This window comes from Danio aesculapii, chromosome 1, assembly GCF_903798145.1.
Source record: "Danio aesculapii chromosome 1, fDanAes4.1, whole genome shotgun sequence".
Classification (NCBI taxonomy): Eukaryota; Metazoa; Chordata; class Actinopteri; order Cypriniformes; family Danionidae; genus Danio; species Danio aesculapii.
This window is the reverse complement of record NC_079435.1, coordinates 31,490,568-31,504,191: the sequence shown is the minus strand read 5'-3', so window position 1 is coordinate 31,504,191 and position 13,624 is coordinate 31,490,568. Positions and strand designations below refer to the sequence as shown.

The window sequence follows — 13,624 nt, the reverse complement described above, 5'->3', positions numbered from 1 at the left end:
GAAAGATAGCTTCACCGATTAGCTTTGAACTGATACTAGCATTTCATGTATACCAAATACTCTTATTTACCTTAATTTTGTTTGTTTTTTAAAAATACTGTATATCTAAAGGTACAACATGTTTGGAAATGACTTATAATATACCTTATCAAGCAATATTTACCTTGATTTTTCTTTATGCGTTGTTTTTAATACCCTCCGTCTTGAACATGCGGTCTTTATAGAAACCACCTAAACAATCTTTCACACAAACTTTTTACAGTGTTGGAAGTAGTGGAAATGACACTGATATTGTGTGACAGCTATATTTTGTATAAAAATTCATATTGACAATAGTCTCACATTAATAACTATAAAATATTTAACTTATTTCACAACTGCTTAATTAAGATTCATTAATAGTTACCAGATAAATAATATGTCAAAATGTTATTTTCATTGTTGAAGTTTAAAACTCTGGGTGTGCGACAAAGCCCAAAACAGTGATTTTGACACCTAAAAGGAAATTCAATAATATGAAAAAAAACATAATAGTAAGGTAGTACAGTTTTAAAAGTAAGTTTTATTGTTAGTTTGACAAAAAAAGATGAATTTGAACAAAATTATATTTTTTTGGATATAAGATCAAAGGACATAAAAGTGCCCATAGTTAAAGAAATACATAACATGATGTGTTGGAAATATTTTTAGCTCACTGCTTAATTAAACAACCTCAGGACCTAAAAATACAAACCCTGGCAATTAAAATCATTAAAATGCTAAATGTTAGGCTAATTCATATGCATTTTTTTCAGTTACTCCTATTCGACAAGCTTTTTTATTTCAATACCACCCTCCCCCATCACTCATTCGGTTGCATTCATTCATTCATTCATTCATTTTCTTTTCGGCTTAGTCCCTTTATTAATCCGGGGTCGCCACAGCGGAATGAACCGCCAACTTATCCAGCACATGTTTTACGCAGCGAATGCCCTTCCAGCCGCAGCCCATCTCTGGGAAATCATTCGGTTGCAACATGTGCTTATGTGCTTTTACTTGAAACAGTGGTTTGATTTGAGAAATGTGTTCATTAAACCAAGACTAGGAAACACATTTACTTTTGTAGTTTGATTTGTTGTGTGCAGACAATCTTAAGGGATTACAGTTTAGAATAGATCTTAAAACCAGAAGTTAAAAAAAGGTTTTTGTCATATTAGGCTATCTCAAAATACATCTGATGCCATAATTCTTTTTAGTGCAAGACGACAGTAATGTTAACTTTTCTATGTGCCAATAATTGGCAACTTATTAGAATGCGATTTAGAAGCATTTGGGTTTTAATATTATTTTGTTGTGTATTTAATTGGCAATTGAATAAACAAAAAGATATTATTACAATTCAAATGTTTATAAATCGCATTCTATAGACTAATAAGTTATAGGCCGAAAGTTTGCTCCGTGGTTTTTAAAGAAGTTGGACCTTTCCCAAATCCTGATAGGAGAGCAAACGATAACGCCCTCCTACCAGCCAATCAGATTCCATGTCAACACATGGCATATTTCCAAATAAGCGATCGAACCCCGTTCATTTAAATGACACAGGTATTTCTGTGCACAGCTTTGAAAAAGGACGGCCGGTGCTCATATCAGCAAGGTAATTGTGTTCTTTAGTCGCTGATCAGCTGTAAAAGGCAGCTGTAGTTTTAGTCAGCAATACTTAGGCAGAAAATTATGTTTTGTACAGTATATTGTGTAAATAGACTTTTAAAGTAAAAATTTTAATTGCTGCTTTGAAAAAATGCTCAGATTTTCAAACGATTGATTAGTTGATTAGTGTAAGCATAACCATTAAGCTACATTTATGCACAGCTACGATTTCTTTTTGGTCTTTCTTTTTTTAAGTAGGCTAAGCGAAATTCTATGTAACCTTTTTTGTATCACTAGCTGACTAAATCACAATAAACATAAACGTCCACTAGGTTTGTAATGTGCAGATGCATGTGGTTGCCCCGTGCTTGTTGTGCAGTTTTGGATTTATTAAGTGTTTATAGGAGTACAGTTTTATACGGAAAGTGAGTATATGTGGGATCACTGCTTGGATGATATAAAGTGAAATTTTTGCATTAAAGATTTTGCGTTTCCTAAAGCACATGGACCCAGTAAGAGCACATGGATCCACTTCCTCATACATAACAGGAGTACGTCCTAAGGTCGCCAGATATTCGTTTCAAAGACAACCCATTTCCAATGGATTTGGGAGACATTTGAGTACATGTAACATAACATGGGCTTGCTTTACAATGCAAATACACAGAAACGTGAGTTTTATGTTTGAAAGCCTCGTGAATGTCATTTAACTGCCACGTTTTTTTTGGGAATATATATATAGTCTATTTTTCCATGCTGTTCCAACCTTTTCTGATTAAGGGTTGTAATACATGAGTAATGCATAGGGCCAGACAGAATCTGCTGACATTGTTTGCTTTTTATGCTGAGAATTTTGTAAACAGTTTGCGGATTCATGCGGGATTATTTTGGGAGTATCATAACTAAAAACTTAATATATTAAATAAAAAATAATAGCTTTTTTACATTTTATGTTTACAATGCAAATCCATCTAGATCCACTTATTTGGTAAACAAAGCAAGTCTCCCAAATAATAATCGATAAAAAAACAGAAAATATTACTTTACAAACTGCATTGTAAATAAATCAAAGAAACACTTTCATATTAGTCAATATTATTACTGAAATTACTTTAAAAACTGAATAAATATAAATTTACACACATTTACACAAGTAAAGAAATAGACTCAATGATGCGTGCACAGATTCCATGTGACCCTAGTAAGGAGTTAAATTCAGCTCAGTGATTAGCACTGTCGCCTCACAGCAAGAAGGTTGCTGGTTCGAGTCCTGGCTGGACCAAGTGGCATTTCTGTGTGGAGTTTGCGTGTTCTCCCCGTGTTAGTGTGGGTTTCCTCCGTGTGCTCTGGTTTCCCCACAATCCAAAGATGTGGTAAAAGTGAATTGGGTAAACTAAAATGGCCATTGTGTGTGTGTGTGTGTGTGTGTGTGTGTGTGTGTGTGTGTGTGTGTGTGTGTGTGTGTGTGTGCGTGTGTGTGCGTGTGTGTGTGTGTGTGTGTGTGTGAGTGAATGCGAGTGTGTATGGGTATTTCCCAGTACAGGGCTGTGACTGGAAGGGCATCCATTGCGTAAAACACATGCTGTAATTGTTGGCGGTTCATTCCGCTGTGGTGACCCCTGATAATCAGGGACTAAGCCAAAGCAAAATTAATAAATAAATGAGTTAAATTCACCAGGAAAGATAAAAATGCATATTGAATGCAAATATATTTTCCTTCCATTCATGTCAGAGGTTTCCTAAACTTAAATATTTTCTTAATAGCAACAACAACATCAAAATGAAACATCTAAACTATGTTGGTCGCAGACCTTATTTTCATTAACATTTCATGTCACTTAAAAATACTTCTTTTTTTTTCCATGAAGAGAACCGGTTCACATATTCTCTGGATTGCATACTTGTTGTGGGTTTTGTCTTGGTCATTGTAGCTTATGACATAAGTATTATGTCAACAATTCTGAAAGTATGCCAGATTCAATGTCTCTCGAGTTTGGCCTTTTAACTTAATGGGTAATTGTGTAGTAAATGTAACTACTTTTAAGTAAGATTTTATAGAATTTCTCCATTATGTGTCTTAAATGTAACATTTTATTTCAGTCATGTTCCTTCAACATATGGAGATGTCAAGGTGGTCAAAATCTACAGTACAATATGTTAAATATTTTGTGAACATTACTTTGGATTTAAACTCTTTACAGGGAACTATTGAGGAATCATGTCTTCAGTCCCCTCCAACATAGAGAATGACACCTCTCCCTGCCCTTTTTTGGGCAAAAACCTCAGTGGCACATATAATGTAGATAAGAAGTTGGGTGCAGATGATGGAGACAGACCCCCACAGCTGAATAAAGAAATTGCCACTGCTGACCCTAAATGGATTCGTCCTGACCTGCCAAGCAGATGTACTTGGAAACCAGGAATGTCTCATGAAAATTCCCCTCACACATACTATCCCAGGTAATGATGCATAATTATTACTGTAGTACCACTGTAGTAAAATGGTGAATACATTAGTACATCAATACCACTGGTATAATGTAACGATGTAAAGTAATAATGCCTATTAATATTATATGCAGTATCTGCATTTTACTTGAGCATTTAATTTGACTTGAGCATTACATACTTGAGCATAATCTGGCAACTTTTACTTTTACTTGACTACATTTCTTCAATAAATTCTATACTTTTATTCTTAATACATTTCCCTGAATGACATTCGTTACTTTCTACAAAATGAAAATAACACATCATAAGGGTTTTAGTGTCTCATTTAAAATATGGCCTTTTATTTCACACCCCCCCTATATATATATATATATATATATATATATATATATATATATATATATATATATATATATATATATATATATATGTAAAGAATCACACGACAATGTTGACTTGGTGAAAAGGAAAATTCCTGGAGGCAACTTCAATAACACCCCCCACATATGGTGGTGTTTCATTTTTAATTTGTCGATTTTACTGCAGTTTGGCACTTATACTTTTATTCAGAAACATTTTATGCTTGCCCTCCGAGACAAACAAGAAATTGGATTGATACCGCATACTGAATGGGAGAAAAAAAAACTCTGTATTTCTCGGCAGATGCAGAGAATAGTGTCAAACATAGTGAAAAAATAGTGTGTGCATAGACTATCTTGTCACAAAATGCACAGAAAATCATACGCAGCGAAAATCCTACACCATGGTAATAGCTTGATTAAGGTGTTTTCATGTTTACATTTGGAGAGCAGCATTTACAGTGGATCTTTCAGTCCATAATACTGTAGTGATATTACTGTAAACATAGTAACTAAATCATTTTGACTAATGTATGTCTTTAAAAAACTGAAAGAGTACTGCTGACGATATTAACCAATTTTGCTATCTGAATAAACATAAACAAAGTACAGTGATCACACACTTAGCAAATCCGTAGAGACAGGACAATCAACATGCACTGGAACAGCGTCATTTTTTAAAAGAAGACGAGTGTCAAATCCAGATCTCACCATTTCCAGATGCGAAAAGCTCTTGGGTAAAAAAAAGTTCCTTACAGACATATTTTTGTTGCTTGTTAGCAAACCACTGTAATCCGTAAATGTGGGTCCACATGCGATCGGTGCTCTCATCACATGAAAATGGAAACAAACCCTTCATTGCAGCACACAGTGAAGGTTTATAAACGAAACACTGTCGACCCTTGTCTCCCAACAATTCTTCTTCTTTCACTTGTTTAAATTACGGTTGGCAAAACAACGTGACGTCTCTCTAAACACTGTAACAGGTAAAAAGAGTCTTCAAAGCTAGTGTTTTTAGCAATGTGGCACATATTTATGACTGTCAACATCTCAAAAAATGTGTTTCAGGGTTTCGAAAATACTTTCTGTACCCACTGTATACTGTATATAATGAATTTATTGACTTGTACCAACATACTTATTAAAAGCTCATTCAGGAAAGTCAAAACAGATGATCAAACCTTAAGCGACGTCCAGCTCTTCACCTCATACATGGCTATTCAGTCTGGTATGCTGTACTGTGTCGCGGAGCGACAGAAAAAGTCCCTGCTAGTGGTACTGAAGTTCAAGACAGCCACAGTTCTGGAGCTTGCTCACACCCATCTAATTTCTGGACACCTGGAGACCGCCAACACGATACAGGATCTGGGATAGGTTCCACTGGTTGGGGCTAGACAAAAGTAAAGAGGTACTGCCAGGCATGCCCTTTTTGTCAATGAACTACGCTCATTCCATTACCCATCATAGAAGTGCCATTTGATTATATATGCATAGACCTGGTCGGGCTGCTGTCTAAGTACGTCCAAGCTATGAACACATCCTTATTTGTGTATTGGTATTTCTTATGTGGATTCACCCTCCAGGCTAGGGCTGTTGCTCTCTCTCCATCATCGTGGGACAGGCTGGCCTCCACCAGCTCCACTACCTCCACCAGAGAAGCCAGGTCTTTAGTGTTCTTAATGTAGGTGGAAACCCAGAGCTGTGTGTGTAGAGTGTGCAGAAGACACTTTATGAAAACCTTCTTAATGACCTGCTTTGCTGTGGAGCTTCCACTGAGGAGCCACAAATGGGTGAGGAATGAGAGCTGGGCGACTTGAATGCATACTGTACAGGGGCCATTTCATCATATGGCCAGGAATTAAAAGATGATGCGGGCCCACGCTGTTTTTGCCTACTTTTGGAAATAACCCAACTCTTGTTTAGCGATCACTTGAAAAGTATGCAAATAGGCGTCAATGTCATCCAGGAGTTTTGTCTGATGTTGATGAGTGATTGCTCACGGTTCTGAGATTGGGACGTTTTCTGTGAGCTGGAGGATCTTCTTCTCCATCATCTCCTGGTGCACTGCAAGCTGTTCTGAGAACATTTGCTGCCAGGTCTAAATATCCATCAGTTTACGAATGACTTCCATGACGTCAGCTGAGGGGGAATCCCTGATTCCGGGCAAAAGTAGATGAAGTGTGAACGAGAGAGCGAGCAGCCCGCCTGTGAGAAACAAAACCGATGGTAATAATGGTGTTTCTCACAGGCTTGTGTTGAATAAGCCACATTCTCTACTAGCTGTGGTGAGAAAAAAGGAATACAACACAGCTGTCAGTTTCTCCTCTTAAAGCTGCGGTCACACTTGACTTTTCCTCCCATAGACTTCCATTCATACGCAAGCGAATGCGTCAGACTGGAAACGCAAGGTCATGAGTCAAGTTTCGCATGTTGCTGCAGTGCAAAGTTCAAGCTTGGTGAACTCTGACCTGCGAAATCGCTTCACTTGACTGCGTGAGACCATCGAGGATCAAAACATGACATCTCTGGACAGAAATTTAAAACATGGAGCAATCGCTCGCTTTTTTAATAATGTCTAATCATCTTGTTTAATCCCGCCCCTTTTCGCAGCGCCACACGACAGAATTTCGCACACACAAAGCCCAGTGTGACCGTAGCTTTAAGCTGCGGTCACAAGCTGCGGTCACACTGGGCTTTTCCTCCCATAGACTTCCATTCATACGCATGCGAATGCGTCAGACCGGAAACGCAGGGCCATGCGTTAAGTTTCGCAGTTCGCTGCGGTGCAAAGTTCAAGCTTCACAAAGTCTCAAGCAGTCAAATGATGCGATTTCGCAGGTCAGAGTTCACCAAGCTTGAAAGCTCGAACTGCGAAACTTAACGCATGAAGCTACGGTCACACTGGGCTTTGTGTGTGCGAAATTCTGTCATACGGCGCTGCGAAAAGGGACGGGATTAAACAAGATAATTAGACATTTAAAAAAGCCAGCGATTGTTCCATCACTTGACTGTGTGAGACCAATCGAGGATCAAAACAGGACCTCTCTGGACAGAAATTTAAAACATAGAGCAATCGCTCACGTTTTTTAATGTCTAATCATCTTGTTTAATCCTGCCCCTTTTCGCAGCGCCGTACGACAGAATTTCACACACACAAAGCCCAGTGTGATCGCTGCTAAATTTGGGGTGTAACCAGGTCTTGACATTAACACCCACCAACACGCCAAATGTAGTTTTGTCGTTTTTTTTAAAAGGGTTCAACAATAAGGATGGCCCAGTGTGAGAGATGCTTAGGACAGTAGACAGGATTGTCAGTGACCTGATTGGGCTAGTGCTGGCTCATCATTAACAATTACACTTTTAGTTTATGACCGCTTAACACTATGCATTCAAATGCAAATTTAGAATCGAGAAACCGCACGACTGACAAAAATACCTGTTCACATGAGCAAAAGAAAGCAGGTGAATACCAAATGAAAGGATGATCATGCGCATGGTGAGACAGTCTATCCTCACTTCTGACACCACTGACAAGGGCTATAGTGTTGCATGCACAAGTGAGCGATGTGTGCAAGTGTTTAAAACACTGCAAGTGTTTCCTTTTATGAAGCAACCATGCCTGGAAACATAATTGTTGTGTTTGATTCTCTTTGAAATAGACTGGACAAAAAGTGATGCTTGTGCACCCACAGTCCTGCTGCTTTCAAGAGCTCAAGATTTTTACGGAATTTTTTTTTTAAGAAGCAGCGGTTGCCACTTTTGCTTTAACCATTCATCATTAATGGGCCTAATGTTAACCGTGTGCATGTGATCGTCCTTTTATTATCACACACAATATGTTTTTTACCAGCTTTCTTTTGCTTACAGTAATTTTGTTAATATGGTTTAATTATTATCCTTTATAATAACATTGCTTTAATAGGAGATTAACTCTCTATTTATGTATAGTTAACTGGTGATCTGGGACCTTTAGACTGGACAGACTACTGTGCATAGTTTCATACAGTACATTACATAAATGAGAATAATTGTTTTAAATGTCAAATGTATTTTTTAAAAACATTTTTGTTAAAAAAAGTCTATGTATACAGCTATATTTAATTTGTTTTGACACAATATTTAAATGTTGCTGCTAAGAAATAGTTTGGTGTGTCCAGACAAAACTTTAGTACAAACTTAGTGTTGAGTTCTGAAAAGCCATTTGAAATAAAAACTGATTGCAATGTGACATACTGTATGAAAGCATTTGCTCATGCTCACTGAGCAATGTTAAATTCGATTCAGGTTTACTTGTATTGGGCTTTTTACAATAATTATTGTTTCAAAGCAGCCTTACAAAGGGTGCACGTTATTATATTATAATAGAAAAGGTTACAATCAAATATAAGTTATATACAGACATAGTTAACTTGCAATTTTATTGCATATAGGTAATGTCTATTTGTATATGTTTAAGAAGCGTATTTGTGTATTAAGTATAAGGTCATACACAACAAACAAAAAAGTAAAATGAATGAAGAGGCATGTGGACATAACACCAAATTGAAATTACGTATAGTTTTAGCATGCCGAAGTCAAATTTATAAAACATATTTTCCCAACATCAAAATTTTGACAATGTTAAGTGAAACTGGTCAGTGGCTTATAACTTTGGAAAACCACTAGCCACAGTGGCTGGTGATCAAAAAAGTTAATGTCATCCTTTGGTATAACGATAAATAGATGCCACGATCCCGTTCAATCAACATTATTAGGCCCACGGTATGGCTCGGTTCTGTTTGCTTAGGGGGCTATCTGTGTCTGTCTGCTATTTGATTAATAGTGGCAAAAATATCTGTTGTCTCTAAGAAATCAGCTTTCATATTGAGTATTTAACAACAGGAAAGATGAACTCCTGCTCTCTGAAAGATAAGTGGATTTTATTTGCTGGGTCTACTATGGCTGAAAAGAATCACTGAGTTACTATGGCTATATCTTTCATGAAGCTCAGCTCATATAAACAGATTTTTGTTTCATTTCTGTCAATAAATATTTGCTCTCTATGCTGTATCGGTGTTCTGTGTATCAAGGTATCATAGTAATACAGTACTATGTGTTCTGATGATACCACATTTGATACAGCACTGTAGAATAGGTTTATTATTATCATTTAGTCACAGTCTAATTGTGTATATTTTAACTGCTTTTAGCCAAATGTCATTATTTGCTGTCACAAAATAAGTCTGATGTGGGGATTTTTCTTAAGTCTTTCTTTCCTGCTTCCTTGTCTACTTTCTTCACTTTCTAGCAGGACAAAAGCTCAGTGCATTCTGCCCAACATATTAGGCAAGATTGGAGACACACCGCTTGTCCACATAAACAAGATCTCTAAGATATTTGGACTAAAGTGTGAACTTTGTAAGTGATTGATTCCTGTTTCTACCTTTTGAACAGTAATACTGTAGATATACACTAGTCATCAAAGTTCTAACTAATGAACAACACCCATTCTTGTCTTATGACAATGTTAAAAAATTCCACTTTAACTGGCCTTATAGTTACATAATTCTTTAAGCATAAGTCATTTAAATAAGTGACATCAAGATGCATGTAAGAACAGTTACATCATCTGCTATTTTTATATGTCTGCAGTGGCCAAGTGTGAGTTCTTTAATGCTGGTGGTAGTGTGAAGGACCGTATTAGTCTGCGTATGGTGGAGGATGCAGAAAGGGAAGGCATTCTCAATCCCGGAGACACCATTATAGAGCCCACCTCTGGAAATACAGGTAACACACAGTATATAGGAATATAGTGGGGCAAAATGTATTTGATTGTAAATGATACATCTATAATTGTAATGGTAGATTTATTTTAACGGCGAGAGACAGAATGGCAACAAAAAATCTAGGAAAATATACATTTAAAAAAGTTATGAACTAATTTCCATTTTAATGATGGAAATAAATTTGACCCAATCGCAAAACACAACTTCAATTTGTGTTAAAAACACAATTCTTAGTTTGCAGTAACAGAGGTCAGGCATTTCTTGTAGTTTCACATCTCAGGTTTCATGTAAGTTATGACTCAAACTTTCAGCTGACTTTACAAATTTTTTATGCGATTAAGGTCTGGAGATGGCTTGGCTGCAGCAGAACCTTAATGTGCTTCTTCTTGAGGCACTTCTTTATTGCCCCTGGCCATGTTTGGGTCATTGTAATGCAGAAAAATCCATCCCGATCCATTTTTAATGGTTCTGAGCCAAGATCTGAAAGCACATGGCCCTGTCCATTATCCCTTTGATGCAGTGCAGTTGTCCTGTCCCCTTAGCAGAAAAACACCCACAAATTTAAATGTTTCCACCTCCATGTTTGACATTTGGAAGAATCAGTCTTTTAGGTCTACAATCTTGTTCTTGACATCCTTGGACACCTCTTTGGTCTTGGCCATGGTGGGGAGTTTGAAATTTGATTGATTTATTGCTTTTGTGAACAGGTGAAAACTGAGATTATGTATGTATGTGTATATATGTGTATATATGTGTGTGAAAAATATCTAGTGAAATATTATTTACTGTCATTATGGCAAAGATAAAATAAATCTGTAATTAGAAATGAGTTATTAAAACTATTATGTTTAGAAATTTGTTGAAAAAAAAATCTGCTCTCCGATAAACAGAAATAAAACAAAAAAATAAACAGGGGGGCTAATAATTCTGACTTTAACTGTATATGTATATATATATATATATATATATATATATATATATATATATATATATATATATATATATATATATATATGTATATATATATATATATATATATATATATATATATATATAGAGAGAGAGAGAGAGAGAGAGAAAGAGAGAGAGAGAGAGAGAGAGAGAGATACTTTTGTCATCTAAATTTCATCATTCCAAATATAAATTAATTTTGAATGTTATTTCAATCATGGTGTCCATTTGTCGTGTAGTTTTTTTATTTATTTTTTCTTACATACGCTCTAAATATTCAGATCTAAAGGAGTTTGGTTGTGTTCACTTTGTGCAGGTATTGGTCTTGCACTGGCTGCAGCAGTGAAGGGTTATCGCTGTATAATTGTTATGCCTGAGAAAATGAGCATGGAAAAGGTAAAATGAATTTGATGAAGTTATACAATGAGTCTTTTCATAGGTTGATGTGTTGAGAGCTTTGGGAGCAGAGATTGTCCGAACACCGACCAGTGCTCGGTTTGACTCCCCAGAGTCCCATGTGGGAGTGGCTTGGCGCTTGAAAAATGAGATCCCTAATTCTCATATTCTGGACCAATATCGCAATCCCAGCAACCCCCTGGCTCATTATGACACAACAGCAGAGGAAATTCTGGAGCAATGTGATGGTAGTTGTTTTATTCTTTTATTGTTTCTCTGTCGTTGTTCTTGTCTTTTTATGCTTTTAAACTTTGCAGCACAAATGCAGCTCACTCTTGCTGTGTTTGTCTTCTTGTCTTAAATGATTTACTCACATGTGTCCAGGAAAAGTTGATATGCTGGTGGCAGGAGCTGGCACAGGTGGCACCATTACTGGCATCGCTCGGAAACTGAAGGAAAAATGCCCAAATATTAAGGTATACCCAGATGTTTGTGAATGTATGTTTGTAAAGCCTAAGGGTGGGTAAAAGTGTATGTATATATATATATATATATATATATATATATATATATATATATATATATATATATGTATATATATATATATATATATATATATATATATATATATATATATATATATATATATATATATATATATATATATATACATTAGGGCTGTCAAAACTAGCGCGTTAACACACGCGATTAATTTGAAATATTTAACGTGTAAAAAAAAAAATTACACAGTTGCAGTTTTTTTATTTCCTGTTGTGGCCAATGTGTGTTTAACGTGCAAAAAAAAATACGGATAAGACTAAGGGTGCGCTTTTACAAAGAAAGTTTCAGTATAAAACCATTAATGTAGCATCACCAGGCTATCTAGCGTTTCCTCCAGAGTTTCATGCAATTTTCAGTGTTTTATTATTAATCTTTAGACTTTAACTGCAGTTAAGCAGTTCACTTTCATTGAGCAACATATTGTTCATGCCTCGTGACAATTATTGGATGAAAATATGAAGTAAGGACTGCTGGAGAAGTGCTGTTTTAATGGAATTTGATACCGCATGGCGAACGGAAAGAAAAACCTCCGCATTTCGGGACTCGGGTGGTCCTTTAAGGTAATAAAAAAAAAGTAAAAAAAATCGCTGCTTACATGATAGACTCTTAATCAGTATTGTCTTAATCATAAAAGCGGAGTATGTAAATGTAAATGTACTCAGTGAAAGTGCAAGATGATGTCGCAAGCTGTCAAAGACTCTCTGCCTTTAAGTTGATTCCATGCGCCCTCAAATGTATCATTAAGTTTGACGTGTTTCCCCCCTACATGCAACTTTTGTAAAGTGTCTGCTTCATGTTGCTGTGTCGGAATCCTTGCTTGTAAAATACAGCCATACTTTAGAACGCTTAGTTTAAGCAAATTTGATGAACGCGATCGTGCGTGTTGTTGAATCTGAAGGGATCCCTTGCTCACCAGGTGCGCTTTACTGTGCACATTGTCTATCTGTCTGTCTGTCTGTCTGTCTGTCTGTCTGTGTGTGCGTGCGTGCGTGCGCGCGTGTGTGTGTGTGTGTGCGTTTCCTAGCAACAAGAGCAAACTCCTGACATCACTGACTGTCCAAAGTCTCTTTAAGGCATTCTGTATGTATTCTATAGTCTTTGCGGTGTCCGTATCCCTCAAAGCTGTTTAGAATTAAATGTTTAGAGATGGTGTGACCAAAGTCCCTGTAAGAAGTCTATAGTCTTTGGTACGTGCCTTTGATGTACCCCTTGGACACATTGTCCCCTGATAATGTCAATAGACTGGACTGTCTTTGCAACTGGCTAAATATTAAGGAGGACTAAGCTAAATTGTTTCTACTTTATAATTAATGTTCTCAACTCCCAATACAACTTTACAATGAGAACTATTGTTTGTATTCAATACTTTATTATTATAATAATTTTCCATATTTGCAATGGCTGTATTTTGGATTTTTTTGTAGTCCACTTAGAATCCAACATGGATTGTTATTGGCACTGTTTGTTATTGGCACTGATTGATTTTTTTAATCATTTGACAGCCCTAATATATAT

At 36.4% G+C, this 13,624-nt stretch overlaps 1 protein-coding gene across 2 annotated transcripts in view; it reads left to right on the top strand.

Moving 5' to 3' along the window:
- The first annotated feature begins 1,545 nt into the window (after positions 1 to 1,545).
- The window catches only part of cbsa (cystathionine beta-synthase a), a 35,438-nt gene continuing 23,359 nt past the window's right edge, over positions 1,546 to 13,624 (top strand). Inside the window, exons 1-7 of one of the 2 annotated variants that reach the window (XM_056458913.1) lie at positions 1,546 to 1,633; positions 3,828 to 4,086; positions 9,727 to 9,833; positions 10,068 to 10,202; positions 11,469 to 11,548; positions 11,592 to 11,796; positions 11,933 to 12,024. In XM_056458913.1, coding sequence (XP_056314888.1) covers positions 3,845 to 4,086; positions 9,727 to 9,833; positions 10,068 to 10,202; positions 11,469 to 11,548; positions 11,592 to 11,796; positions 11,933 to 12,024 — 861 coding nt within the window. In that variant the 5' untranslated portion in view covers positions 1,546 to 1,633; positions 3,828 to 3,844. Of the gene's footprint in view, positions 1,634 to 3,827; positions 4,087 to 9,723; positions 9,834 to 10,067; positions 10,203 to 11,468; positions 11,549 to 11,591; positions 11,797 to 11,932; positions 12,025 to 13,624 lie in introns of both variants that reach the window. The other variant, XM_056458906.1, reaches the window with a different exon arrangement.